The following is a 27,574-nucleotide window of genomic DNA, read 5'->3' as shown; positions in this document are numbered from 1 at the left end:
GCAATAAATGCTGCCTGGCCAGCAATGTCCTTATCCTTTGAATGGAATACAAAAAAATTGAGAGTTCCTTTGTGATAGCTCCCTGTATTTTCTTTTAAGCTATTTTTACTCTCTTAGTCGTATTTTCACTTTCCCTCTGAAGCATCTGTATTCAACCTTGTTCTCAATTACATTTACTACCTGGTACCAGTCATAAGTTTCCATTTTCTTCTTTATCTTATTTCTATTGCCTTCTCCATTGGATCAAATAGATGTGAGAGACACCATAAGGCATGGTGGGTAATTAATGATATAAGTTTGGCAACAGACTGTGAGAGAACTCACGGCACCCCAAAAACTCAACACAACTCAGACTCAGACAAAAATTGTAAACTTCAGCCCTAAATCATTTTGTTTTAGAGTCGTCAGTCCCAGTGGATTGTTGCGGGGCGGGGGGGGGGGAGCGGTGTGGGTTGGGGTGATGTAGAGCTGACTCAAGGTAACAGAATGTTTGATTTTTGCCTTGTGCAGTTAAGAATTATGGAGAATTCCGGGGGGAGAAAAAAAGTTATATTTCTGCTGCAGGCTGTGATTCACTCTTACCTATAATGGTTTTGTAAGAGATGTGGTCCAGTATCTTAACGATTTTAAACCTTCCATATATTCAGGCTGGCAACATGAAACCATTCTCAGTCTGGCTATTATTAATCACAAGCTAACTGCTTTCAGTGTGTTGAGCTGTCAATTCAGGCAGGAGCAGGTGCTAATTGAATAATTTTCACTTCATATTTCTCACAAAATACATGACAATTACTCAAACGAGGAGTTTAAGTACAACTTTTTTTTCCTCACAGAGCATTGAGACTTTATCTTTTGGTATTGATTTGACTAAGAGTCATTGAGATGGACAGCACAGAAACAGTCCCTTCAGTCCAACTCGTCCTGACCTCATATCCTAAATTAATCTAGTCCCATTTGCCAGCATTTCTGAATCCTTCTATTCATAAGCCCATCTAGATGCCAATTTAATGTTGCAATTGTACCAGCCTCTGCCATTTCCTCTGGCAACTCATTCCATACACGCACCACCCTCTGCATGAAAATTTTGCCTCTCTCACTTTAAAGCCATACCATCTAGTTTTGGACTTTGCTACCCTGGGAAAAAGACCTTGACCATTTATCCTATCCAAGTCCCTCATGATTTTATGAATCTCTATAAAGCCACCCCTCAGCCTCTGACATTACAGGGAAAATAGCCCCAGCCTATTCAGCCTCTCCCCATAGCTTTAACCCTCCAACCCTGGCAATATCCTTGTAAATCTTTCCTGAACTCTTTCAAGTTTTACAACATCCTTCCTATGGCAGAGAGACCAGAAATGAACACAGTATTCCAAAAAATGCCTAACCATTGTCTTGTACAGCCCCAACATGACCTTTCAACTCCTGTACTCACTGCACTGACTGATAAAGGCCAGCATGCCATATGCCTTCTCCACTATCCTGTCTACCTGTGATTCCACTTTCAAGGAACTATGAACCTGCACTCCAAGGTCTCTTGGTTTGGCAACACTTCCCAGGACCATTAAGTCCCAAGCTAATTTGCCTATCAAAATGCAAAATCTCACATTTACATAAATTAAACCTCATCTGCTCCTCCTCGGTCCATCTGCCCATCTGATCAATATCCTGCTGTACTTTGAGGTAACCTCCTTTGCTATCTATTACATTGCCAATCTTCGTGTCATCTGCAAATGTACTAGCCTGATCTCCTATATCCACATCCAAATCATTTATATATGTGACAAAAAGCAATAGACTCAGCACCGATCTCTATGGCTCACTGTTGGTCATGGGCCACCAGACTGAAAAGCTATTATTTTCTATTATCTTGGAAATCTTAATGTTGAGTATTGGTGCCTTTGATTCATCGGCTGTTGGTAGGTGAGAAAGGAGTTACTCCAAAGATAACTAACATGGACTTAATCCTAGTGTACCTGCTCTATATGGAGAGCAAATGGCATGAAGCAAGGATTGCCTTTAAAGACATTTTAATCTATTTAAAGCTTAAATTAGTTTCAGAATATTTTGCTTAACCTGTCCAATGACATAGGAGACAAATTATGTTGGAACCAGCATGCCCACTTTGAGTGGTTGGCATCTTGCCAGTTTAACAGAACATTTTGCACCAGCCATTTCTGTTTCACAAAGTGTTTGACTGTGAAAGTCGACAGGCCCCTGTGCATTGGGTAATATTACATCACAACTAAGAAGCCACAGTCCCAATACTGCTGGATAACTCTGTTAAAAACCGCATTTTTGATGTGCTCGTCTGTAAACATTAATTGTTGGTGAGGCCATCTGGATCCAGGAACATGCATTAAACACTTGAACACTCAAAATAGAAGACCACAATAAAAAAAATCCCTAAGGGAATTAAATAGGGAGGGAGTGGTGGAAAAAGGTTGGAGTCCATTATAAAATTCATTACACATGTATTTTGGAAAGAGAAGACTTGATCATTTGAATAGCCCTTTCCAAATCCTTGTATGCTTGTACTTTCATTACAAAGTGAAAAGTCAAATTTCCATTCAAGGCAGAGAAGCAGGAAGAAATATTTCACCAAAAAAAACAAAGATTATAATAGCTGTTGCTCAGGAACTGTTGAACAGAGTGAGAGTAATTGGTGAGTGTTCCAGTATGGACCATAAATAAAGTTGCTGAGAAAGCTCAGCAGGTCTGGCAGCATCTGTGAAGGACAAAACAGAGTTAATGTTTCGGGTCATAAAATGTGAGGCTGGATGAACACAGCAGGCCAAGCAGCATCTCAGGAGCACAAAAGCTGACGTTTCGGGCCTAGACCCTTCATCAGAGAGGGGGATGGGGAGAGGGAGCTGGAATAAATAGGGAGAGAGGGGGAGGCGGACCGAAGATGGACAGTAAAGAAGATAGGTGGAGAGAGTATAGGTGGGGAGGTAGGGAGGGGATAGGTCAGTCCAGGGAAGACGGACAGGTCAAGGAGGTGGGATGAGGTTAGTAGGTAGCTGGGGGTGCAGCTTGGTGTGGGAGGAAGGGATGGGTGAGAGGAAGAATGTTTCGGGTCTGGTGGTCCTCCCTCAGAACAGTATGGGCCATGTTGTGAGGGTAGATTTCACAGATTTGCTGCCAGCACGCTCTTTCCTGGGAGGGATCTGCAGAAGCTGATTGGTCTTGTGTGCGAGAGGAAAACCATCTAGCAGTTTAATAAGAAGGCTCTTGTCTTAAACAAAATGTAGTTTATTGCATGATAGCAACTAGGTGCAAGAAATGTTAATACGATAGAGATTGTGACTGTGATAATGAGGAAGACCCAGTTGGAAGGTTTAACTTCTTCATGATCTTATATTGTTCTTCTCACTGAGTCTATGTGACATCATGATAGTGTGTAACACGTAAGGAACTCCTCAACATTAGCCCTTTCAGATCCTTACACTCTGCTGCAACATATTCTATTCAACACCCTGTAGGCTTATTAGGAATAGTATTAATTCAGCTCTAAATGCTCTGACTTCATGTTTTGTAAAACAGAACTGTTTAAGAAATGCTTCAACAACGATAGAAAAGTTATAATAAATCTGTCCCTTTCTCTAATAACGTATGCCTAAACTGTCCACCTTCTCATGCAATCCTCAATACTTCACTTAAAATATCTGTTCTCTCTTGAGTCTATTCATGTCACCAGTAACTAAGGATTTTCCTGTGATATTTTGCCCTGTGTGACAAATTATGTCACATTAGGCCAGAATCTATTATTTTCTCCTCCTGATCAGATGGGTGCAGATTGGAGTTAATCTTCTCATCTGCCAATTCATCCTTGACCTGAGGAAGTGTCCTTTGTTTGTAATGGTAAACAGGTATCCCGTTCCAGTGCTTTAGCCTGATGTTTAAGTTTCTCAAATTGAGGGAGAGTTGCAAGCTTTTCCAGTGTGCTGTCCAAAACCGTTTGTAAAGCTGTTTTTGCCTAAATGTAGTCTGGTCAGACATTTATTTAAAGCATATTTGTGGGATCTTAATAGTGTCTGTCTAGACCTTACTGATTCAATATTTACTTTATTCACTATTGAGCAAACCAGGAAACAATCTCTTACCCCTGACCAACACCTATGTGTTTCTCTAGCTCCCATCAGGTTCTGTTAGATTGAATCTAACCTAATGATTGAACTTGGGTTGAACTTTCAACCTCCTGTCCAAGAATCATTACCTCTGAGCCGAAGACCATAATCATAGGAGCAGAAGTAGGCCATGTGGCCCATCAAGTCACTTTGCAATCACTGGGATCATGGCTGATCTGCTAATCCTCAACTCCACTTGCCTGTATTTGGAATCCTTACTGATTTAACAAAAATCTGTCTATCTTAGCTTTGATTATGCTTATTGACTCAGCCTCAACAACCAACCCTCTGTGATGAAGAATGCCATACATTCATTACCTGCTAAGAGAAAAATACGCACCTCATCTCTGTCCTAACTGGATGACTCCTTATTCTAAGAATTTGGTCTCCATTTCCTAGACCCTCTCACAAGGGGAAACAACCTCTCAACATCTACTTAGTTCAGTCCCCGAAGAATCTTGCATGCTCAATATGGTTGCAGCACATTTTTTCAACCCCAATGAGTACAGGCCCAACCTATTCCATCTCTCCTCAGAAAAAAATCCTTTCGATTCCAGGGTCAACTTAATGAACCTTTCGAGACTGCCTCTGAATCCAAATCTTTTTTTCTGTTGCTGCTCAACACATTCAATGATCATTTCCATTGATCATTTATAAGACAAACTTTTCTTTCATGCTCTTCTGTCTTGTAAAAGATCATCTGTACTCACAACTTTCATACTCATTTGGCTGTCCTTGGAAATAACAAACCAACTTCTGATGACTAGCTTTAGATCTTAACACTTTTTAAAAATTCATTCACGGGATGACAGCGATGCTGGCCAGGCAGCATTTATTACCCATCCATAATTGCCCAGAGGGCAGTTAAGAGCCAACCACATTGCTGTGGGTCTGGAGTCACGTGTAAGCCAGACCAGGTAAGGATGGCAGTTTACTTCCCTAAAGGACATTAGTGAACAAGATGGGCTTTTCCAACAATTGACAATGGATTCATGGACATCATCAGACTGTTAATTCCAGACAATTATTGAATTCAGATTCCACCTTTTGCCATGGCAGGATTCAAACCCAGGTCCCCAGAACATTAACACTGTCATAGTCTTAACTGAATGAGAGAAAACCGTAATATGTCCCTGTCTTCATTTCCATTTTTCCACTTTACAGGGCAACATATTTTCATATTTCAAACTTCATGATCATTCTAGGTCCTTCCTCTCTCTAATTCCAGTCATAAATAACTTCAGTTTCCTTTTTGCCCTCCATCAACTGCCCCTCCCCCACCTTCAAACTCACCTTTCTAAAAATTATTTGACCATTTTTTAAGTCTCCCCCTATGTTCTGTCCTGCTGGTGCGCATTGCAATCAATAACTTGAGATCATTGTGCATTGAAATCTGTAGTGACTACAATACAATCAGAATAAGATGTTTAAATTACAGTTACATGTTCTGTGCTTTTTGCTAAATAAGGTTTGCAGGAAGTGAAAGGTCTCCTGACTGCTCCTAACAAAGGCAGGGAACAGCAAAGTTAAAAGTGCTCACCATGATATAATTAATAAGCGACTAAGCTAATATCAAGTTTTTGGATAATTCCTGGCAGTGGACATTATTTTCAGTTGTACCAGCACCAAGTTCTGTTTCTTTGCAAATGGCTGCAGGTTTTACATTCTTTCTGAAGTTGAAGATTTTACCACTTCACAAACACAGCCCACAGATCCTTGCGGCATTCAGGAGTTTGACTCAAGATGATGTCAGTGATAAAGATGTTGATTGCTCTGTAGTTTAACAGCTCACTGATACACAAGCTACACTTTGGTGCCTAATGACAATTAACATTATTCACCCAGCTTGGAAACAAAGCAGATGAGGAAGGGTCACCGGACCTGAAACATTAATTCTGATTTTTAAAAAAGATGCTGCCAGACCTCTTGATCTTTTCCAGCAACTTCTGTTTTTATCCTTAATGTGAGCAAAGGTAGACTAAGGATATTTCAATTAGGACCCTTTGTTTCTCACAATGACTAGGGATAAGTTTCATTTCATTACAGACATAAACACTTTACAATCAGTATGCTAATTATATTTCTGTGGTTGCAAGAAAAACTAGCAAAGTCTGAGTTCTGTACTGTTTGCTGCTTGTTAACTGTTACAAAGCTGTTTAAAAATTGTGTGGATACCATTTAATAACAGCTATTATCTCAGACCCTCAGTGACAATGGTCCATCCAATTTCAGAATCCTCTGAAAAATCTGACCAGTCAACATTTGTCAATGACACTGCCCAGATAGAACCAGGAGTTATTTGTGAAGGAGCCAGTGCAGGTCCCTTCACCACCAGCAGGAGCAGATGGAGTACACTGAGTGTGATAGCATGTGCTGATTTAACACAAGCATTACCATGTTGGAGCTTTGAGCTGCTAAACAGTAGCATTCAGCTTGTTGAGCCCACTCAATGCACACTGAACCATCATCCTGGATTTTACAGACAAACCTGTGTTTGAAATAATTATCCTGTGGCAGGTTGATTGAGGCAATGATGTAATTTGCCCCTTATTCCAAACATTTGGAAGATGTGTTTTTGCCATTTTTAATGTAAGAACCCATGTGATTCCCCCAGCTTCTCATACTGACAGCCTCACCACAATGTCCCAGAATTTATTCCCCAACAGCTGATCACTCTGGTTCCACCATTTGCTCTTCAACATACACAATTGAATATGCTTTTGATATTAGAAAGGACCCCAAACTTCCAATCCCTTATTTCAAAACAGCTCTGTTTAAAGGTTAGGCTGACAATTTCTTGGTTGTTGTATTATTTCTTCTATCCTCTGCAGTTCCATACTTGTTTGCAGTTTCTACAGCTTATTACTGAGACACTAGTTTGGGTGAAGTAATGTCTGTTTGCAAACCAATTCTTTCCTGACAAGCAGTAGCCCATTAGGATCTCCTTTTGGTGTAGCCCATGACTAGAATAGTAAAAGAGGATACATTGCAGGGCCAGCTGCCTAAAGAGGGACAAGAAGAAATGGCAACAAATTCTCAGCCATGCCCATCTCTTTAAAGGCCAACAATCTAAAGGGATAGGTAAATGCACCTGTTAACCCATCACTCCATTAATTCTTGCTGGCTCCTGTTCTATCCTGCCTTCTGGAAGAAAGAAGGTAGTGAGTCAATACCAATAGTGGAATGGTTATCTGTGTAAAGAATGTCAGCGGTTACAAGGTGTGAGATATGGGTGTGAAGCTTGTGACAGTGCTAAGTGTGAGATGGTGAGCTGGACCTATGAAGGTTCCTGCGTAATCTTATGGCTGGAGATTGTTGGAAAGTGGATAATAGGTGTGTGGTGATTGAACAGTGGTTGGATCTTTTGATGCAGTTGACTGGATATTTGAATAAGTTACTTCACATTAACATTTGTCCAAGTACACCAGGACAGAGATCCTCCATTATGCCTTATGGTGACGACCAAATGCAGAGCCAGCAGTATAACTCAGGTTTGCCAGCTTCACATTGCCTATAGACACCAATGCATCAATCAAGGACATTGTCCCTCACAAATTCTACCAGCTTAAGTTACGCATTGAAATCAGAAGAGGAAAAGTTTGAGACATGTTACAGATCAGTCAAAACTACAACTTTCAATTTTATCTTGTTTGTTTGTACTATTTACTGGGCATGAGACATATTGTAACATTGCCTTTTACTTAACCAGCAAGTTTAGTAGGGACCAACGTTATGTTTAAACCATTTACTGATGTTTGGGTTCTTTGAAATAGAAACTATCTTCTCTTTGATGCCTTTTCATCCACAGGAAGATTTACTAGTGGCTTACTGGTTGTTTGTATGTTTGTACAAATGCAGGCTTTCCCTTTACAAATGGGTATATTTAGCAGTTGTTCTTTATTCTTAATGAACACCTTTAAACATCTTTAATTCTGGGTCTGTGTTCTCAGATCCTCTATTTAACTGTGCAATATTATTAGCTACAAACACTTTAACAATTGTTGAAAGGTTTCTTAAAACAATATTCTGATTGTGAAAGAGGTTCTGGTGATGCTCAACATTCCTTTAAACAATAGCTTTGCTGAAAATGGCTGTTCTTTAGTTGAAGGTGACCTATTGTAACCTTATGGAAGCTTTTTTTTCATTTTTGTTCTTTCTGGATGGAATTCCTACTTGCTGAAGGCTAAATCTTTCACAACCTCCAACCACTTTTTCCCAACCTTAAGCTAACCTGTTTTTATTTGAATTCGCTGAAGATCTCACTGGCCTGCCAGGTTTGGATTGATTCAAATGAACAATGACATTTTTGTCTTTTCACTTAATGCCTAATTCCCATATGTGAGAAATTAAGTCGAGAATACCACAGGGTGGCAGGATGAACTCAAACAAGCTCCTTTGACAAAATATTTGTCAAATAAAAAGATAGAGTTTTGTATTATGTTTTTGCTGTCTGGTTTACTAATGCAAATCTTGAACTGTGAATATGAAAAATGTTCAAAGCAGCTGGTGGGTAAATTTATTCACCGGAAAAATTGAGGAGAGAGCCTGTGTGTCTGTGTACATGATAAAAAGAGACACAGAGAGCAAGTGCACATGTACACACACAACTGTTGTCCCTGTGTCATATTAAAGGATTTAATTTGAGCCTGCAGCCCTAGGCAATGGAGTTCTAGGGATTAGGAAAAAGTGTGGGAACGACCAAAATTGATGATTTGTTTAATTTGAATATTGTAACGCCACAATGGATCAACTGAAAAGAAATGCTGATTCCACTGTGTAGTATAGACAGAGGTTAAATGATTAAAATCCAACCAACAACGACTACTAAGTGTGAGAAACATGAATCATCTGTAATAGCTCTCGTTAAAGTGTAAGACAATATTTTCATTTATTCCATAGAGATATGAGTAAGTTATGATTTATTCTCCCTTAATGATGTGCATCATAAGTGACTGACTTCCTTCCTTTAACCTATCTTTTGGAGACAATCCCAGCTGGTTAAATTGAACTCGTATCCTGACAGGGGTGTCCTTTGAAAGCTGCAGGAACTAGACTGTTCTCTCTCTCTCTCTTTCTCTCTCTCTCACACACACACACTCTCTCTCTCTCCCCACAGCTCCGGCTGTTTTAGGCAGTGTTGCAGCACCAAGGGAGGAGTGAGATGTACACTACTAGCTTGCTCCTCTGTTGTTATTTAGGCTTTAGAGCAGAGAGAAAAAGACGCAGCACAAGCAGAGCTCATCGTCTACTGCCTTCAGTGATAAAAGTGGGAGCTCTTTATGCTTGTCCGCACTCACTGAATTGAAGCCAAAGAGCAGGATCAGTCGAAGCTGGTAGCCTAAAAAAAAGGAGCAGAGTAAATAAAAGGGTGCTCTGCAAGAACAGTGCTGCAGTCTTCAAAAGCTTTATGTTCCCACAGAAAAAGCTTCACAGTTTTACCTCATAATCTCGCAAAAAAACTGAGTGTGGTCATTAACCTGGGTGTGTGGAACATTATTCCACTTGACTGATGGAATGAGCAGTCGTTGGAAGAAAGATCTTGTGGTAGAGGCTGGCTCGGTCATTTGTACCATGCTGACTCTGTTCACCTGTCACCTGCAGGTTCTAGGTTTCCTCTGACTGTGTGGGGTTTATAATCCAGAGACGTTGTGCTCAAGCTTCACTGGAAGAAACTGCAAACCATGGGCTGGTTCACTGGGAATCTAGTGCTCTGCTCCAGCTTGCTGCTTCTAGCCGCAGTGAACTGTCAGAGGGGGAAGAACAATGTGCCAAGATTGAAGCTTTCTCACAAAGGTAACCATTTCTCTTTCTTTGCTTTCCCTTACTCTGTTTGAATTTACTTCCTATTCATTGATGTAAGGTGATTCTTTTTCATTTGTGTAACTGTTTACTTTGGATTGCACATTTTCAACCAGCAGTGAATTTTTGTGGCACTTTTAAAAAGTGTAATGTGTATATTTATTCTCAAAGTTTACAGGAATACACTTTTTTTTGTTAAGACATTAAAGCAGTGCATGTAAATAAAGTTTTTGGAATAATACAGAATGAAACAATGTCTATTCTAATTGTCATCACTTATGCAAATACAAATTTTAAAATACCTATTTAAGACAAATTCTCATTCACTTTGTTAAAGTGAGTGGGCACCATGTTAAAATAACTATCGATCATTCCAGCAGAAAATGTCATGATTCAGGACTAATAAAAAATTCTGGAACTGTAATATCAATAACATTCACAGAAACAGGAAACAGATTACAATTCTTTCGTAAATATATCTCAGATTTCTTAATCCTAAATGTGTTGCAGTAATATGAATGCATCTTAAGTCAAGCTGAATGTCTAACCCAATGATTACAATTATTTATTTAAAGTTTGCTGCAGTTTTTAAATTCCTGACAAACTGTCATTAACAAGCTGATTGATTCATAATTTTCATTGAGAAATGGGTGGATTTTGGAAATTAATTGACAAAAAAATACTGTACTAGCCCTTAAAATATCTAGTATTTCTAGTATTAAAATAGAAATTTGACTTGTTCAGTCAGCACAAACAGTAAACAGGTAGGCTTGTGAAATGAACCTTGAAAGCACTGGTAAAAAGTCTTTATCTTTTTATCCAGTTTTATCCAGTTGTTATAAGGCACTTGTTTATTATCTTGTAAAAGAAACAGAAATTGGTGGAAAGACTCAGCTAGTCTGGCAGCATTTTGTGGAGAGAAATCAGAGTTAATGTTTCAGGCCTGGTGATCCTTTTTCAGAACGTGGAGGTGTTCGTGTTGAACTGGGTGGACAAAGTCAGACGTCACATGAAACCAGGTTATAGTCCAACAGGTTTATTTGAAATTGCAAGCTTTTGGAGCGCAGCCCCTTCATCAAGTGCAGTGAGAGAGAAGAGCACACAGACACAGAGTTCACAGGCAGAGGGATCAGGACAGGAGATCAAAAGATCATACACTGGTGTGAGTGGAGTGTCAGATAATAAGTCTCTGCAGGTGACCAAGAGTGTTAGACAGTGAGAGTGAAGTGTCAACAGCTGAATAACCAGCGAAGGGATGACCTATAATCTGATTAAATGAGGCAGAGAGATAATTACAAAAAATTAAAAATAAGCTGGTGCTGGACACAAACTGAATGATTGGAATAACATGATAGGTATCAGAGTCGCATGCCGAGGGTCTAACCAATGTAATAAGTAATTCAAAACTATACAAACTAATTAAGATAGAAAGGTCATTAACAAGTTATTAAGGTGTTGCTGTCAAAACATCACATTAAGGAAGTGTTTCCAGACATAAAATGGCGTGATAGGGCCACATGTCTCACAACATAAGTCCAGGACCATGGTTGAGGCTGTCATCACGGGGATGGAACTTGGCTGTCAGTTTCAGTTCAGCAATTCTGTGTTGTGTATATTGAAGTCTGCCTCACAGGACGCTTACGCGAAGATTGGAGGCTGAATGTCCTTGAACCCTGAAATGTTCCCCCATTAGAAGGGAACATTCCTGTCTGGCAACTGTTGTTCAGTGTCCATTCATCTGTTATTGTAGCGTCTGGTTGGTCTCACTGATGTACCATGCCTCAAGGCATCCTTGCCTGCAATGTACGAGATAGATAACATGGTCTGAGTCATATGAGTATCTTCCGTGTATGTGTTGGGTGGTGTTCCCGCATATGATGGTAATGTCCATGTCAGAGATTTGACATGACTTGCAGAGGTTGCCACGACAGGGGTGCGTGGTATTGTGGTCACTGTTGTCCTGAAGGCTGGGTAGTCTTTTGTGAGCAATGGTCTGTTTAAAGTTTGGCCATTGTCTGAAGGTGCAGAGTGGAGGCGCAGGGAAGATCTTGGCAAGATACTCATCATCTTCGAAAATATGTTGAAGGCTGCAACAAAGATGGTGTAGTTTCTCAGTTCCAGGAAAGTACTGGACAATGACGGTTATTCTATCGGTTGTATCCTGTGTCTGTCTTCAGAGGAGGTCTTTGTGGTTTTTTAGCTGTGGCACATGGGAACTAGAACAAAGAACAAAGAAAATTACAGCACAGGAACAGGCCCTTCGGCTCTCCAAGTCTGCGCCGACCCAGATCCTCAATCTAAACCTGTCATCTATTTTCCAAGAATCTGTATCCCTCTGCTCCTTCCCCATTCATGTATTTGTCCAGATACATCTTAAATGAAGCTATCGTGCCCACCTCTACCACCTCCGCTGGCAGTGTGTTCCAGGCACCCACCACCCTCTACATAGAGAACTTTCCAGGCATATCTCTCTTATACTTTTACCCTCTCACCTTAAAATTGTGACCCCTAGTAATTGATTCCCCAACTCTGGGGGCGGAAGGGCGGCGGAAGACTTTCTATCCGCCCTGCCTATACCTCTCATGATTTTGTAGACCTCAATCAGGTCCCCCTCAACCTCTGTCTTTCTAATGTAAATAATCATAATCTACTCAACCTCTCTTCAGAGCTAGTGCCCTCCATACCAGGCAACATCCTGGTGAATCTTCTCTGCACCTTTTCTAAAGCATCCACATCCTTTTGGTAATGTGGTGACCAGAACTGTATGCAGTATTCCAAATGTGGCCGAACCAAAGCCCTATACAACTGTAACGTGACCTGCCAACTCCTGTACTCAATACCTCGTCTGATGAATGAAAGCTTGCGGTATGCCTTCTTGACCACTCTATGCACCTGTGTTGCCACCTTCAGGGTACAATGGATCTGAACACCCAGATCTCTCTGTGCATCAGTTTTCCCAGAGCCTTTCCATTTACCCTATAGTTCACTCTTGAATTGGATTTTCTGAAATGCATCACCTCGCATTTGCCTGGATTGAACTCCATCTGCCATTGCTCCACCCAACTCTTCAATCTATCTATATTTTGTTGCATTCTCTGACAGTCCCCTTCATTATCTGCTACCCCACCAAACTTAATATCATCTGCAAACTTACTAATCAGACCATCTATACCTTCCTCCAGATCATTTATGTATATCACAAACAACAGTGGTCCTAACACAGATCCCTGTGGAACACACTGGTCACAGTTCATGATTTTGAGAAATTCCCTTTCACTACAACTCTCTGTCGCCTGTTGCCCAGCCAGTTCTCTACTCGTCTAGCTCATACACCCTGGACACCATGTGACTTCACTTTCTCCATAAGCCTACCATGGGGAACCTTATCAAATGCCTTACTGAAGTCCATGTATATGACATCTACAGCCCTTCTTTCATCTATCAACTTTGTTACTTCCTCAAAGAATGATTATTTACATTAGAAAGACAGAGGTTGAGGGGGACCTGATTGAGGTCTACAAAATCATGAGTGGTATAGACAGGGCGGATAGCAAGTTGGTAAGACATGACCTTCCCTGCACAGAACCATGCTGCCTATCGCTAATAAAACCATTTTCTTCCAAATGGGAATAGATCCTATCCCTCAGTATCTTCTCCAGCAGCTTCCCCACCACTGACATCAGGCTCACCGGTCGATAATTACCTGGATTATCCCTGATACCTTTCTTAAACAAGGGGACATTAGCAAGTCTCCAGTCCTCTGGGTCCTCACCCGTGTTTAAGGATGCTGCAAAGGTATCGGTTAAGGCCCCAGCTATTTCCTCTCTCTCTTCCCTCAGTAACCTGGGATAGATCCCATCCAGACCTGGGGACTTATCCACCCTAATACCTTCTAGAATACCCAACACTTCCCCCCACCCCCCCACTCCATGCCAACTTGATCTAGAGTAGTCAAACATCTATCCCTAACCTCAACATCCATCATGTCCCTCTCCTCAGTGAATACCGATGCAAAGCACTCATTAAGAATCTCGTTCATTTTCTCTGGCTCCTTGCATAACTTCCCTCCTTTGCCCTTGAGTGGGCCAACCCTTTCTGTAGTTAGCCTCTTGTTCCTTATGTATGAATAAAAGGCTTTGGGATTTTCCTTAACCCTGTTTGCTAAAGATATTTCATGACTCTTTTTAGCCCTCTTAATTCCTCCTTTCAGATTAGTCCTACTTTCCCAGTATTCTTCCAAAGTTTTGTCTGTTTTCAGTCACCTAGACCTTATGTATGCTTCCTTTTTCCTCTTTGCTCGTCTCACAATTTCACCTGCCATCCATGGTTCCCCAATCTTGCCCTTTCTATCCCTCATTTTCACAGGAACATGTCTATCCTACACTCTAATCAACATCTCTTTAAAAGCCTCTGACATATCAAATGTGGATTTACCCTCAAACAGCTGCTCCCAATCCACATTCCCCAGTTCCTATCAAATCTTCTATAATTGGCCTTCCTCCAATTTAGCACTCTTCCTTTCGGACCACTCTCATGTTTGTCCATGAGTATTCTAAAACTTACGGAATTGTGATCACTATTCCCAAAGTAATCCCCTACTGAAACTTCAACCACCCGTCCAGGCTCATTCCCCAACACCAGGTCCAGTATGGCCCCTTCCCAAGTTCAACTATTTACATACTGCTCTAGAAAACCCTCCTGGATGCTCCTTACAAATTCTGCTACATCTAAACCCCTAACACTAAATGAATCCCATTCAATGTTGGGAAAATTAAAATCTCCCATCACGACCAGCCTGTTGCTCCTACACCTTTCCATTATCTGTTTACATATTTGTACCTCTATCTCACGCTCGCTGTTGGGAGGCCTGTACAGCCCCAACATTGTTACTGCATCCTTCCTATTACTGACCTCTGCCCATATTGAATCACTGCTTGAAACCTCCATAGTGCCCTCCTTCAGCACAGCTGTGACATCCTCTTTGACCAGTAATGCATCTCCTCCACCGCTTTTACCTCCCTCTCTATCCCGTCTGAAGCATTTATATCCTGGGATATTTAGTTGCCCATTTTGCCCTTCCCTCAACCAAGTCTCAGTAATAGCAATAGCCTCATTCTCCCAGGAACTAATCCAAGCCCTAAGTTCATCTTCCTTACCTACTACACTTCTCGCATTAAAACAAATGCACCACAGACCTTCTTTCCTTTTGCGTTCATCATCCGGATGATGATCTAACTGGTGATCGATGAGTTGAGCATCATGTCTTATTCTTATGGGAGTGTCCTGCAAAATCTTTAGACGTCCATCGTGTTCCTCCTCATCCGAGCAGATCCTGTGTATGCACAGGGCTAGCCCGTAGGGGATGGCTTCTTAAATATGTTTAGGGTGGGAGCTAGAGAAGTGCTGCATTGTGGAAGTTATTAAAGTTTTTGAGATTTGTAGCTCGGATTGTGGAAGAGGTTGTAGACTTGCTTGCTGAGCCAGTGTTTAATTGCAGATGTGTCATCACTCTGATGGGTAACATCGTCAGTGCACCTCTGGTGAAGTATTGGTGTTCTGTCCCCTTCTTATTTTTATGCTGAGACATAGAAATAGGACAGAATACTGATGCTTCACCAGAGGCACGCTGACAATGTTACCCATCAGAGTGATGACACAGCTACAATCAAACACTGGCTCAGTGAGGAAGTGTACAACCTCACTGTGAAGTTCTCCATGGGCAGGCAGTAGAGTGAGGTACTAAGGCACCTGTCCCTGATGGAGATGCATGTGTCCAAGGAAGAGACAGATCCTGAGGAGTAGTTTGTGGTAAGTCTGATGGTGGCACAAAACTTGTTGATGTCACTATGTAAGCTTAATGTTTCGGGACGGGACCCTTCTTCAGAAGAAAAGAAGGGTCCTGACCCAAACCATCAAGCTTTCTTGATCCTCTGATGCTGCTTCACCTGCTGTGTTCATTAAGCTTCACACAGTATTACCTCAATTCTCCAGCATCGGCAGTTTCTACTTTCTCTGACGTCACTACATAGTTGTTTCAGTGATTCCTCACCTTGAGTCCAAAGGAGGAAAATGTCGTCAATGTATCTGGTATATTGTGCTGGTCTGAGGTTCTGTGCTGCAAAGAAGTCTTGCTCGAACTTCTGCAGGAAAATTTGCATATTGGGGTGCACGTCTGGTCCCCATGGCTGTTTCATGTGTCTGGATGAGGAACTGGTTGTTGAAGGTGAAGGTGTTGTGGTTGAGGACAAAGTGTAAGATGGCATCTGGAAATTGGTAGTTGTTGGTATTGAGTACTGAGGCTGTGGTGGTGATATCGTTGTTGTGGGGGATACTGGTATAGAGTGCCGAAATGTCCATTGTGGTGAAGAATGTTTGTGGTTCACTGGTCCATGGGTGCCGAGGTTCTGTAAGAATTCTGTAGGGTCACAACAGATGCTGGTGTAAGTTTAGCTCAATGAATGCGGTCCCATCATGAGCAGCAAATTAAAAGCCAGAACTGAAAATGTGTCCTGAGATTGAGTGTGTATGCTTACACTTTTGATAACACAAGGATTTAAGGAGAGTCATCTTGAAACAAGTTTTAACATAAGTTTTAGGATTTTCCATTCCTGGTCATTTTGCAGGTTAATCAAAGGTTTGATGACAAGAACAGTGCACATGATTTGATATCTGAATAGGAAAAGACAGGAAAGATTTAGGATGGATAGTCCAATGACAGGGGCGTGCAGAAAGTCACTGCCCAATAATACGGAGTTGGCCAATTAGAACAGAGATGAGGAGAAATTTCTTCACCCACAGAAAGTGAATGACTTCATGGAGGAGTTGAATATTGCACTTGGGGCCAAAGGGATCAAAGGGTATGGGAGAAAAGCAAGGACAGAAATTGAGCTGGATCATCAGTCATGATTGTAATGCATAGCAGAGCAGGCTCAAAGGGGTGAATGGCCTACTCCTGTTCCTCTTTTCTCTGAATGTAAAATTGGACAGTCTGCATGGAAGGGTGTGCTGGCTGATGTAGCATTCACATTCTTCAGAGGCACCCATGTCACACACAGCTCATACTGTGTAAACTTCACTGTGGTGTAGCTTGTATCTGTTTCACATTTATTCTTTCTTTAAATAATTCATGGACGTGGTGCTTGTGGCTTGGCCAGCATTCACTGCCCTACCATAATTGCCCAGAAGCAGTTAAGAGTCGGCCACATTGCTGTGGGTGTGGAGTCCCATGTAGGCCAGACCACTTAAGAATGGCAGATTTTCTTCCCTAAAGTACATTAGTCCCATACAATGTGGAAGCAGGTCATTCAGTCCATTGAGTCTACACTAACCCTCCAAAGAGCATCCCACACTGACCCACCAGTCCCTGGATTTCCCATGGTTAACCTGCACATCTTTGGACTGTGGGAGGTAATCCATCCAGACATGTGGAGAATGTGCAAACTCCATACCGTCAGTCGCCTGAGGCTGGAATTGAACCTAGGTCCCTGGCATTGTGAGGCAGCAGTGCTAATCACTGAGCTACCGTACCATCCAATTGGGATTTTTCCTGCAATCATCAATGATTTCCTGATCATCGTTATATTTTTAATTCTGACTGATTCACACTTTCATGCAAAGAATAAAGGTATTATTGGAGCTGATTTTCAAAATATGGAGAGGTCCGAACCGTCAGTTCATAGGTTTTATTATAAAAGTGACAGAATTGCAAAATGAGACTGACAAGTACTAATAAAACAAATCCCAAATCTTTCAGAATAAAAGCAACAACTTGATTTAATAGGTTCCTAAGTTCCTATTTATTTGAATTAAATAAATTTAGCATTTCTGTATTTATGAAATGTGACAACTGAAATTGAAATGAATGTAAATGCACAGTAAAATCGATTTCATATAAAATAGATACTGAAAAGCAGCATCATATTTAAGTGGACAGAAATTGCAGAACTTGAATACAGAGGGATCTGGTAAATGAATTGCATGAAGTTTTCTATAGGTGCAGTTAGTGGTTCGGACGGTGATTGAATGTTGTAAACTATTGCAACAGGGATGGAATATAACAGGTAGTCAGTGTAATCACAGTTGTATAGGGCATTTGTGAGAGAGTACCTGGAGAACTGCATGCAAGTTTGGTCTTATTTAAGAAATAATATAATTGCATTAAAGGCTGTTCGGAAAAGTTTTATTCAACTGGCTTCTGGGATATTGAGGCAATCTCCTGAGGAAACATTGGCCAGATTGGATCTGTATCCATTAAAATTTAAGAAGAATGACAAGTGATCTTACTGGGGCATATAAAGTGCTGAGTGGACTTGAACGAGTGAACGATAAAAGCATGTTTCCCCATGAGAGAGAACAGAACTTGGGGACATGGGTTTGATAAAAAAAAGGGTCAATTAATGAACACAGAGCTGAGGGGAAATAGAATCATAGATTCACAGAATTTTTCAGTTTAGAAGGCTATTTGATCCATTGTGTCTGTGCCAGATACTCCCACCCTCCAGCCATATCTCCGTCGCTTTGTCTAAGAGGGCTGAAAGTCTGTAGAACTCATTTCCATTTAGATAAAAGCCACAAGACTTCAGGTTATAGTCCAACAGGTTTGTTTGAAATCACAAGCTTTTGGAACACAGGCCCTTCATCAGGTGAAATGAGAGGGAAAAGCACGCTGACACAGAATTTATGGGTAGAGAGATCAAAAGATCGTAGGAATAGTGTGAGTGAAGTGCCAACAGCTAAATAGTAAGCAAAGGGATGACCTATAATCCAATTAAATGAGGCAGCAATATAATTACAAAAATTACAAATAAGATGGTGCTGGAGTTAAACTAAATTGCTGGAATAACACGATAGGTGTCAGAGTCGCATGTCGAGGGTCTAACCAATGTAATAAGTAATTCAAAACTATACAAACTAATTAAGATAGAGAGATCATTAGCAACTTATCAAGGTGGTGCTATCAAAACATCACAGTAACAAAGTGTTTACAAATATAGAACAGCGTGATAGGGTCACATGTTGCATGACATAAACCCAAGATCATGGTTGAGGCCGTCTTCATTGGTGCAGAACTTGGCTGTCAGTTTCTGCTAGGTGACTCTGTTGTTGTGTATCTCAAAGGCTGCCTTGAGGATGCTTACCTGAAGATCTGAGGCTGAATGTCCTTGACCACTGAGGTGCTCCCCCACTAGGAGGGAACATCCCTGTTTGGCATCTGCACAAATCTACCATGCCTCAGGGCGTCCTTGCCTGCAGTGTGTGAGATAGACAACATTGACCGAGTCACAGGAGTATCTGCCATGTACGTGGTGGATAGTGTTCCCACGTGTGATGGCAGTGTCCAGGTCGATGATCTAACATGTCTTGCAGAGGTTAGGGTTCCCAGAGTGTGGTGGAGGCAGGAGCATTGAATATTTTTGAGGCAGAATAAGTAGATTCTTAACTGTAAAAGTGAGTGGAGGGTAATAGGATGGGCCGAGGGTGTGGTTTTGGTGGTGGTTATGGTTGGTAGGGGGAGAGCGGGAGGTAACACTCCATTCAGCAATGACTTTATGAAATGGCAGAACAAGCTCATAAAGAAAAATAATACACCCTTGCTCCAATTTGAATGTTTGCATTATATGTTCATGTTATGAATGAACAAGGTTAGTAAATTAAAATATTCTTATTCAGTTAGAGGGATTTATAATTCAAGTTTGCAAAAATGAGAGAGCTTTTGTTTACAAAGCTGTTTATTTCAAAATAACCTTATTATTTTCATTTTATTGAAGTAAAATTAATTGGTGCTTTCTGTGAAGCCAAGACAGCTGTGCATTTTGGGTGCCTTTTTCATGTTTCCCAGAATATGTTTGTGAACCATTTTCAAAAGAAACTGTAGTCAGTCTTGCAGATGGTGACAGGACAAACACCTATCAATGTTATGCTGTTCACTCTGACATGGCTATCATCAGGCTACACATTGGGAGTTACTTGAAACTTTACTGCAATCATTGTTCTTCCTGGGTGTCACTGGTAAGGTCAGCTTTTGATGCCTGTCCCTAACTACCCTTGAAGTGAGGAGCTTACTGGGTTGTTTCAGAGGACAGTTAAGAGTTGACCATATTGCTATAGTGTGGATTGCATGATGGCAGATTCCATACCCCTAGTGGTGAACTGCATGGGTTTTCTATGGTAGATGATAATAGTTTTAATGATCACCATTATTGAGATTTCGAGGTCTTTGATTCCAGATTTAGAAACTGCTTTTCAATTCTACCAGCTGCCATGATTGGAATTGAGCTTATGCCCAGAGCATGAGGCTGAGCATCTGGATTATTAATTCAGTAACATTGTGACTATAGTACCATCTCCCCCATTAAATATCACAGTTTGCTGAACTTATGTCATTTTAGAGACAACAAGCATGTTTGGGCAGTTGTCCACTTATGTTGAAACATCACCAACTACCAGGGCCAATCCAACTTCACCCAGAGTCCCTCTGCCCTCCTACCTAAGGGTAGCTGCTATCAACAAGAGGCCATTCTGTATTCATACCCTGCAATACTGAGGGAATTCGCCAAACTGGACTTGCTACATTCACTAATTATCAGTCTACTGTAAGCCAACAAGTTCTGTTTATTTCCAAGAGTGAATGCCTTGATTTGTTCTTTTTTAAAAAAATTTCTTCTCATTTATTTTCAAATTCAGTTTTATTTTACTTTCTCCTGACAGTTTTAACTCCAGTTGCGCTTTATTACCTGACTCACTGCTGATTTGGAGACACTATGCCCTAACTCATTTCCCAACCTCACAATTACTTCCAGCATGTGCAGTTATTAAAATATCTGGTTAGTTTGCCTGTTTACAGCCAAAAAAAATCTATACCAATTGTTACAATATCATGATTATACCAGATGAGATTGCTTCTTTTTACCACAGTTCAGGAATTAGACCTAGGCTGGTCACTGCCAGTTCACATCTTTAATTTGACATCTTCTACTCCAAGTCATGTTCATGTGTCTTCAACACGTACGTATTTTCAGAAACCAAAGGTGTTTCACTGTCTGTATAAAGACCCACTGCTTGTGTGTGCGATGTAATGTCAGCTCTCGGATTTATTGTTACTATGCATATACAGGTACTGTACAGTCAATCACGCTGATGGGTTTGGGTCACAGTTATGTTACACTTGCTTCTTGTGTTATCATGGGTGAACAATACCAGACCTACAGGCATTCAGTAGCACATGGAGATAACGATTGATTAAGATTTGTCTTGCAGTGAAGTTTTTAAAATTTGAAATTGAAAAGTAAACTATAATATCCAGAATGTTTTGTTTTTGATGGTTTGGACAGTCTCGATTCAGATGTGATGGGTATTGTTTCAGACACACAACTCTCTTTAAATTGACACAAATTGATGCAACAGCTTCATTGTGGAACCACTGTATGGCGGATTGGTGAAATGAAATGGTTAGAGGGTTACATTAATGAGCTTGGAAATTGAGCACTGCGGCTGTCGAATAGAGTCCACCTAATTTTGTGTCTGCTGAGATGAATGACACTGTGTCTATCAGAGCCAGAAAGTTCATGGCAAATCGTTTGCTTCAATGCATGTAGATGGTTGTCGATGTTCTCCATCTTGGCAAACCCACACTTCCTTAGATAGAAATTCGGGAAAAACTAGTAAAAAGTACAAAACAAAATGAAATGTCATCCTTGTTTTTGGCTTCAGGACACAATGGGAGTACCCTATGCATCAAACAAGAAAACTGTAACTGAATTAAGCAAATTCTAAATCGCCTCAATGGCCTGCTTCTATTGCTACACCTTGTGGTTTCAAATAGTTTTTGTACTAAATGGGCCTTGGAGGGGGTACAGCATAGATTTATCTTAATAATACGTGGACTCCAAGTACCCACTGTACCTCCACATTCGATGCAACGACCATCAAACAAATGCCAGCATCATTGAAGTCAACTCCACAAGCTTTCAGACAAAACTGCGGCAAAATCAACTTCCCAACCGGGTTCCTTTTCTCAACTCCGAAATGCCCAACATTCAAGAAGGGTACAAAGGAAATAGTCCAAGGCCCTCTGACGCTCTCCTTGCAGTGTAGTGCATTGACATTAATGATTGGGAGCACTTTGGTACTAACCTGGTGATAACTTGTCCATCAGACTGCAGCAAACTTTGAGACACATCTCAATGATAAGGCAGAGCAGCAGGTGAGAATGAAAGACAAGGTTAGAAATCCTACTGTCCTGATCCATAAACTCATGGGACTCCTCCAAAGTGTGCCTGAAGAATTATAGGTGGAAAGCCAGTTTGTTCAGTTCCATAAAGATTCTCATCAAGACACATACGATGATGACTGGTCTCTCAGGGTTAAATTATGGGACAGTTTATGATTGTACTTTCTAGATATTAAAGATAGTAGATAATCTGATCAAAGTGAAGATCTCAAAAGAACAGATAGGGTAAATAGAATTTCATTCCACTGGTTGGGATATCTAGGACTAAAGGGTACAATCCAAAAAAATTCAGGTTGAAATTAGAGAAAAGGTGATAGAAGTCTGGAATGTTCCTCAGCAAACAGAATACAATGCTTTGTCAATGATTAATTTCAATTTTAAATCTGTGAGTGATCAGTTTTTAATGAAACAAATGTGCCAAGGAATAAGGGACAAAGTTCGGTATGTGGAGTTGGGCCTCAGAACAACTTTGTTCTCATTGAATAGTAGAGCGTGTTTGAGGGGTGAAATGGCTCCTTTGTTTTGTGTTAAAAATCTGAAAGGGCTCTTGGATGAAACATTCTGTCACTCTTTTGTAGATATTGGCAAATATCATGTGGAAGATGTGAATTTCTAGGCAAAACTGGAGCTGTGATGTCTGTTATGGGAATCTTTTTTCGACCATTTTTACTTCACTTACCACTTTGAGGCAGGATAGTGTCCTGGTGTTCTCACGAAAACATTTCACTTTAATAGTTGAACAGTCAGAGTAATTGAATTTGTCTATTCCACAGTTTGTCAGTATTCCACATACTTCATGGCAAAGATTCCATCCTAGCCATTCAGCAACTTTTGGCAGTTCTGAACTTTTCTAAATGCATAAGCCGAAAAGCAAGACACACTGCTATCATTCCGACATTACAGACAATTATGCAAATTGTTTCCCATTGCGACAAAAGCAATGAGCAGGAGATTGGAGCTAGTTTTAAATCCCATTTTCCTGCCTATCTAATCCCATCTAAAACAATTGTTGGAAACTCTGATATGTCCATTTAAATTGGATGAAAATATGCCATATTTCATGTTGAGCATTATAGTGCTGGGATTCATCATCCAGAACATACCCATTATCATTAATCATCTGTGATTCCTGCGCAACTGAAGCTCATGCATATAAAGAATTTACCTACTGAATTTATCCTAAAGTACTTGCATAAGGTATGATTTGTCTGGTTTGCATGCAAAACAATACTTGTCACTTAATCTCAGTACATTTGATAATAAATTAAACCAAACCAAACTTTGGAGGGTGTGACAACAGTGAAAGATTTGAGAACCATGTGTAGAGTGTATGAACATTGAGAGTCTGTTGTCCTGCCTTTCCATCCATAGTGAAGATTTATTAGTGAATGCCATATACAAACTGAGCTAGAGTGAGGTGTGGCATTTAGGTCATAAGTGGCAGTTATTTTCATGCTTCCTACACCAGCTCAAACAGGTAGCTCAGAAAACACACCATTAGCAAGCCAGTGATATCAGACCAGCGATAATGGGAACCGCAGATGCTGGAGAATTCAAGATAACAAAGTGTGGAGCTAGATGAACACAGCAGGCCAAGCAGCATCTCAGGAGCACAAAAGCTGACGTTTCGGGCCTAGACCCTTCATCAGAGAGGGGGATGGGGAGAGGGAGCTGGAATAAAGAGGGAGAGAGGGGGAGGCGGACCGAAGATGGAGAAAAGAAGATAGGTGGAGAGGAGAATTTAGGTGAGGAGGTAGGGAGGGGATAGGTCAGTCCAGGGAAGATGGACACGTTTGCAGTGGGAGAGAGGTTCCCTGAGGTTGGTCCGGAGGGAGGAGGGTAACATCTTCAGGTTAGGCAACCCTGGAAGAGGCTTCACAGTGAGGTTAAAATTGAATCAGTGATAATGGGACTGCAGATGCTGGAGAATCCAAGATAACAAGGTGTGGAGCTGGATGAACACAGCAGGCCAAGCAGCATCTCAGGAGCACAAAAGCTGACGTTTCGGGCCTAGACCCTTCATCAGAGAGGGACCTTCCAGGAATGCCTAACCTGAAGAAGTTACCCTCCTCCCTCCAGACCAACCTCAGGGAATCTCTCTCCCACTGCAAACCTGTCCATCTTCCCTGGACTGACCTATCCCCTCCCTATCTCCTCACCTATACTCTCCTCTCCACCTATCTTCTTTTCTCTCCATCTTCGGTCCGCCTCCCCCTCTCTCCCTCTTTATTCCAGTTCCCTCTCCCCATCCTCCTCTCTGATGAAGGGTCTAGGCCCAAAAGGTCAGCTTTTGTGCTCCTGAGATGCTGCTTGGCCTGCTATGTTCATCCAGCTCCACACTTTGATATCAGACCAGCATTTAGTGACCTATCCTAATTGCCCAGAGAGCAGCTAAGAGTCAACCACATTGTTGTGGATCTGGAGTCACATATAGACCAGACCCAGTAAGGATGGCAGTTTCCTTCCCTAAAGGACATTAGTGAACCAGATGACAAGGTGTAGAGCTGGATGAACACAGCAGGCCAAGCAGCAGCATATTTGATGCAGTTGGCCTGTTGTGTTCATCCAGCTCTATACCTTGTTATCTCAGATTCTCCAGCATCTGTAGTTCCTACTATCTCTCAGTACCAGTGAACCAGATGGGCTTTTCTAACAATTGGAAATGGATTCATGATCATGATTTAGACTCTTAATTCCAGATTGAATTCAAATCCCACCATCTGCCATGGCCCCCAAAGTCTCCATGCCCAGAACAGGACCTGGGTCATGGAATTAAAAGAACATAACAATACCGCTAGATCATTGCCTCCCCTGAGGCAAAGACTGGACCATTGGGAATTTCGGAACTAAAAGGCAGATAGAATAGATTAGAAAAAGAAAATGGATGGATTAGCTCCAAAATATGTTGAGTAGTTAGTGCTGTATCTCAAAGAAACAAAAAAAGGCTACTTCAGCTGTCCAAGGTTTCCAACCTTGCAAGGTTTGTATCTGAGAGGAGATGTTTGAAATGAGAGGCTCATGTTGATGAAAAGAGTTTACTCTAAGGGCTGTTTTATTTAATGCGATCTCTTGTACAACTCTATTCACATATGCTTCATATAGCCATTCAGTGAAGATACGTGCCATTAAAATAACAGCTATTGCCAAACAGGATACTCGAAAATAAATTATTTTTCTTCTATCATGAGTGAAGTTTACCTCAATCTCCAGCATCAGTTCCTCTGTTCATGTAAATATCCAACATCCCCAGCTAACCATATAACATGTACAAAAGCTGATATACTAACCAAATAGGGCCAGATGTGCTGAACTAGACAAAGTAGGCACTGCATCTAAGTTGTACCAGATGTCTATAAATTATTAGCTTTTATCCAATGTTTACTGTTGGAAGTGACAAAAGAGATTCCATCTGTACATTAAAACTATAAATCTCACATCAAAAATACTCACATTCAAGAAAACAAAACATAAGAACAAAGCAATTTCTCTTTAAAGTCATCTGATGCTCTTCTTAGGAGGAATATGTAATGCTTGTGGTAAAATGCTGACATTTCAGGAATAAGCCAAGAAATCATCAGTTGTACCAGTTTAAAATGCGGTAGGGGTAGAGTCACTTTGCTGCTGTGTAAGGGAGCAGCATAAAAACTGTCAAGACGGACACGCTGGTGAATAGTTGCTGCATAACAATTCTTCCCCAGTGTGTTAGAGAGGCGTGCAGACAGTGGACGAGCAGATTTAGTCTCTTGAGCAATGTTAACTTTTCTGGAGGAAGTCTGCTTAAAATCCACATCCCATCCTTTCCCTTTATCTGCTTCTATTCCTCTTTTCCAAATACTGATTCAAGGCTATATCAAGTGATGTTCTAACCTTGACCTCAGCACATTATTTATGTTAAAGCTAATAATCTGACCCCTCAAATAACCTTTTGTATGACATTAATCTCTTCTTTTTGTTGATGATGCAGAGTCTATCATTACTGATTTACTCATCAATGGAAAGAGATTTGTTTTATTTACTCTCTGAAAACTATTTCACTTTGACATCCTCCACTCGTTTCCTGATTGGATTCTGTGTTCTGAACTGCCGTGTTAAATGGATAGAAATTTGATATTGGACAATCTACAGATTACAAATGCAATAAAAATACTATGTGTTAGTGGAAGAGTTAATTAACATCTTGGGCCAGGCGATATTGTGGCTTCCTGAAATTATTTTGCTCTATAAATAATTTGCAACATCTTAGAACATAATCAAATAATTGCAAATAAGAGACATTGTAAATTAATGACCTGTTAGAGAAAACTGTTAACCAAAATTAAAATTGATAAATAATGCAGACAAATTAAATCCTTAAAGGATAACCTTAGCAATACTGTGATTAATACGTTTACCAGGAATGTCATTGCTATGAGCTGTACTGCTGTAAGATTCTGTTCAAACAGATTATATAATGCATCGCAAATGAAGCGCCACTAAATTATATAGGAGCATCTGGAAGCTCAATGAATCAGGTTCTAGAATTTACTGACCACTAGCCATGTGGAAGAATATATGAATGATGACGCAATTGTGTTATTCCCTTTTCCCCAATTAAGGTAATGAGCTGAATATTCACCTTAGGGCATGCGAATCAGGAGTCAGGATTATTTTCCCTGGGAGTCACCTTCATTGACATAAAGGCAGGTTCCTCATCTGACTAAAGATAGAGGGAAGCAGGCTTTTCAGGTATTTTCTAATCATGCACAGAGAAGTTATTAAATGTGCCTGGGGCGAGTGGGACTGGAACCCAGACCTCCTGGGCCCAGAGCATTGTACACAACCATAGCACAACAGAATCCCAAAGGCAGGCTTTTGAAGCTGGAGAGTGAATCAGAGACTTTTCACCTTGGAAGGGTCAGCAGTCTGCAGGAATGTGTAAATGACTGAGAGGGTATTTCAATATCTCACCAAATTTCCATGAAGTTCTAACTTTCGAAAATCAGAACAAGCAGTCACACCCCTTTCTCACCTTTGGCAGGTGCTTGGGTAGACAGCAAGGAGGGGAGGGCCTTGATAGCTGTCTGAAACACCTGATTGTAGTCAGTCTCAGATATCCTCATGTTGAGAAGCTGGTGGGCGACTGGACACTGCCAGTTAGTTTCCTCTCTGAGTTCATAATGAACATTTTTCAGACTAACTGGCTGCTAACCACCTGGGGAACGTAGCTGTAGTCGCCCTGAACCTGTCACGGTAGAAATGGGTGATGCTTGGAGTAGATCTTCTGCCAGCCACTTCCATTCCCAAACTAAGCTAGGCCAGAAAACTCTGCTCATGGTATCGCAGCTCCAGTTAGGATTGAATATATTTTCAGTTGACTTCTTACTGTCATATGTCAAAAAGTCCTGACAGATCGTCCTTCACACCACACCACAGTAAAGAT

General features: G+C 41.0%; 1 protein-coding gene across 2 annotated transcripts in view; it reads left to right on the top strand.

Annotated features, from left to right (window-relative positions):
* LOC125463164 (semaphorin-3A) overlaps positions 1-27,574 on the top strand; it is a 409,874-nt gene that overhangs the window by 163,973 nt on the left and 218,327 nt on the right. For both annotated transcript variants that reach the window (XM_048554000.2, XM_048554001.2), the window contains exon 2: positions 9,729-9,920. In XM_048554000.2, coding sequence (XP_048409957.1) covers positions 9,809-9,920 — 112 coding nt within the window. In that variant the 5' untranslated portion in view covers positions 9,729-9,808. The remainder of the gene's footprint in view (positions 1-9,728; positions 9,921-27,574) is intronic.

This window comes from Stegostoma tigrinum, chromosome 25 (assembly GCF_030684315.1).
Source record: "Stegostoma tigrinum isolate sSteTig4 chromosome 25, sSteTig4.hap1, whole genome shotgun sequence".
Lineage (NCBI taxonomy): Eukaryota > Metazoa > Chordata > Chondrichthyes > Orectolobiformes > Stegostomatidae > Stegostoma > Stegostoma tigrinum.
Note: the sequence above shows the minus strand (reverse complement) of the source record. Positions and strands in the feature narration are given on the sequence as shown.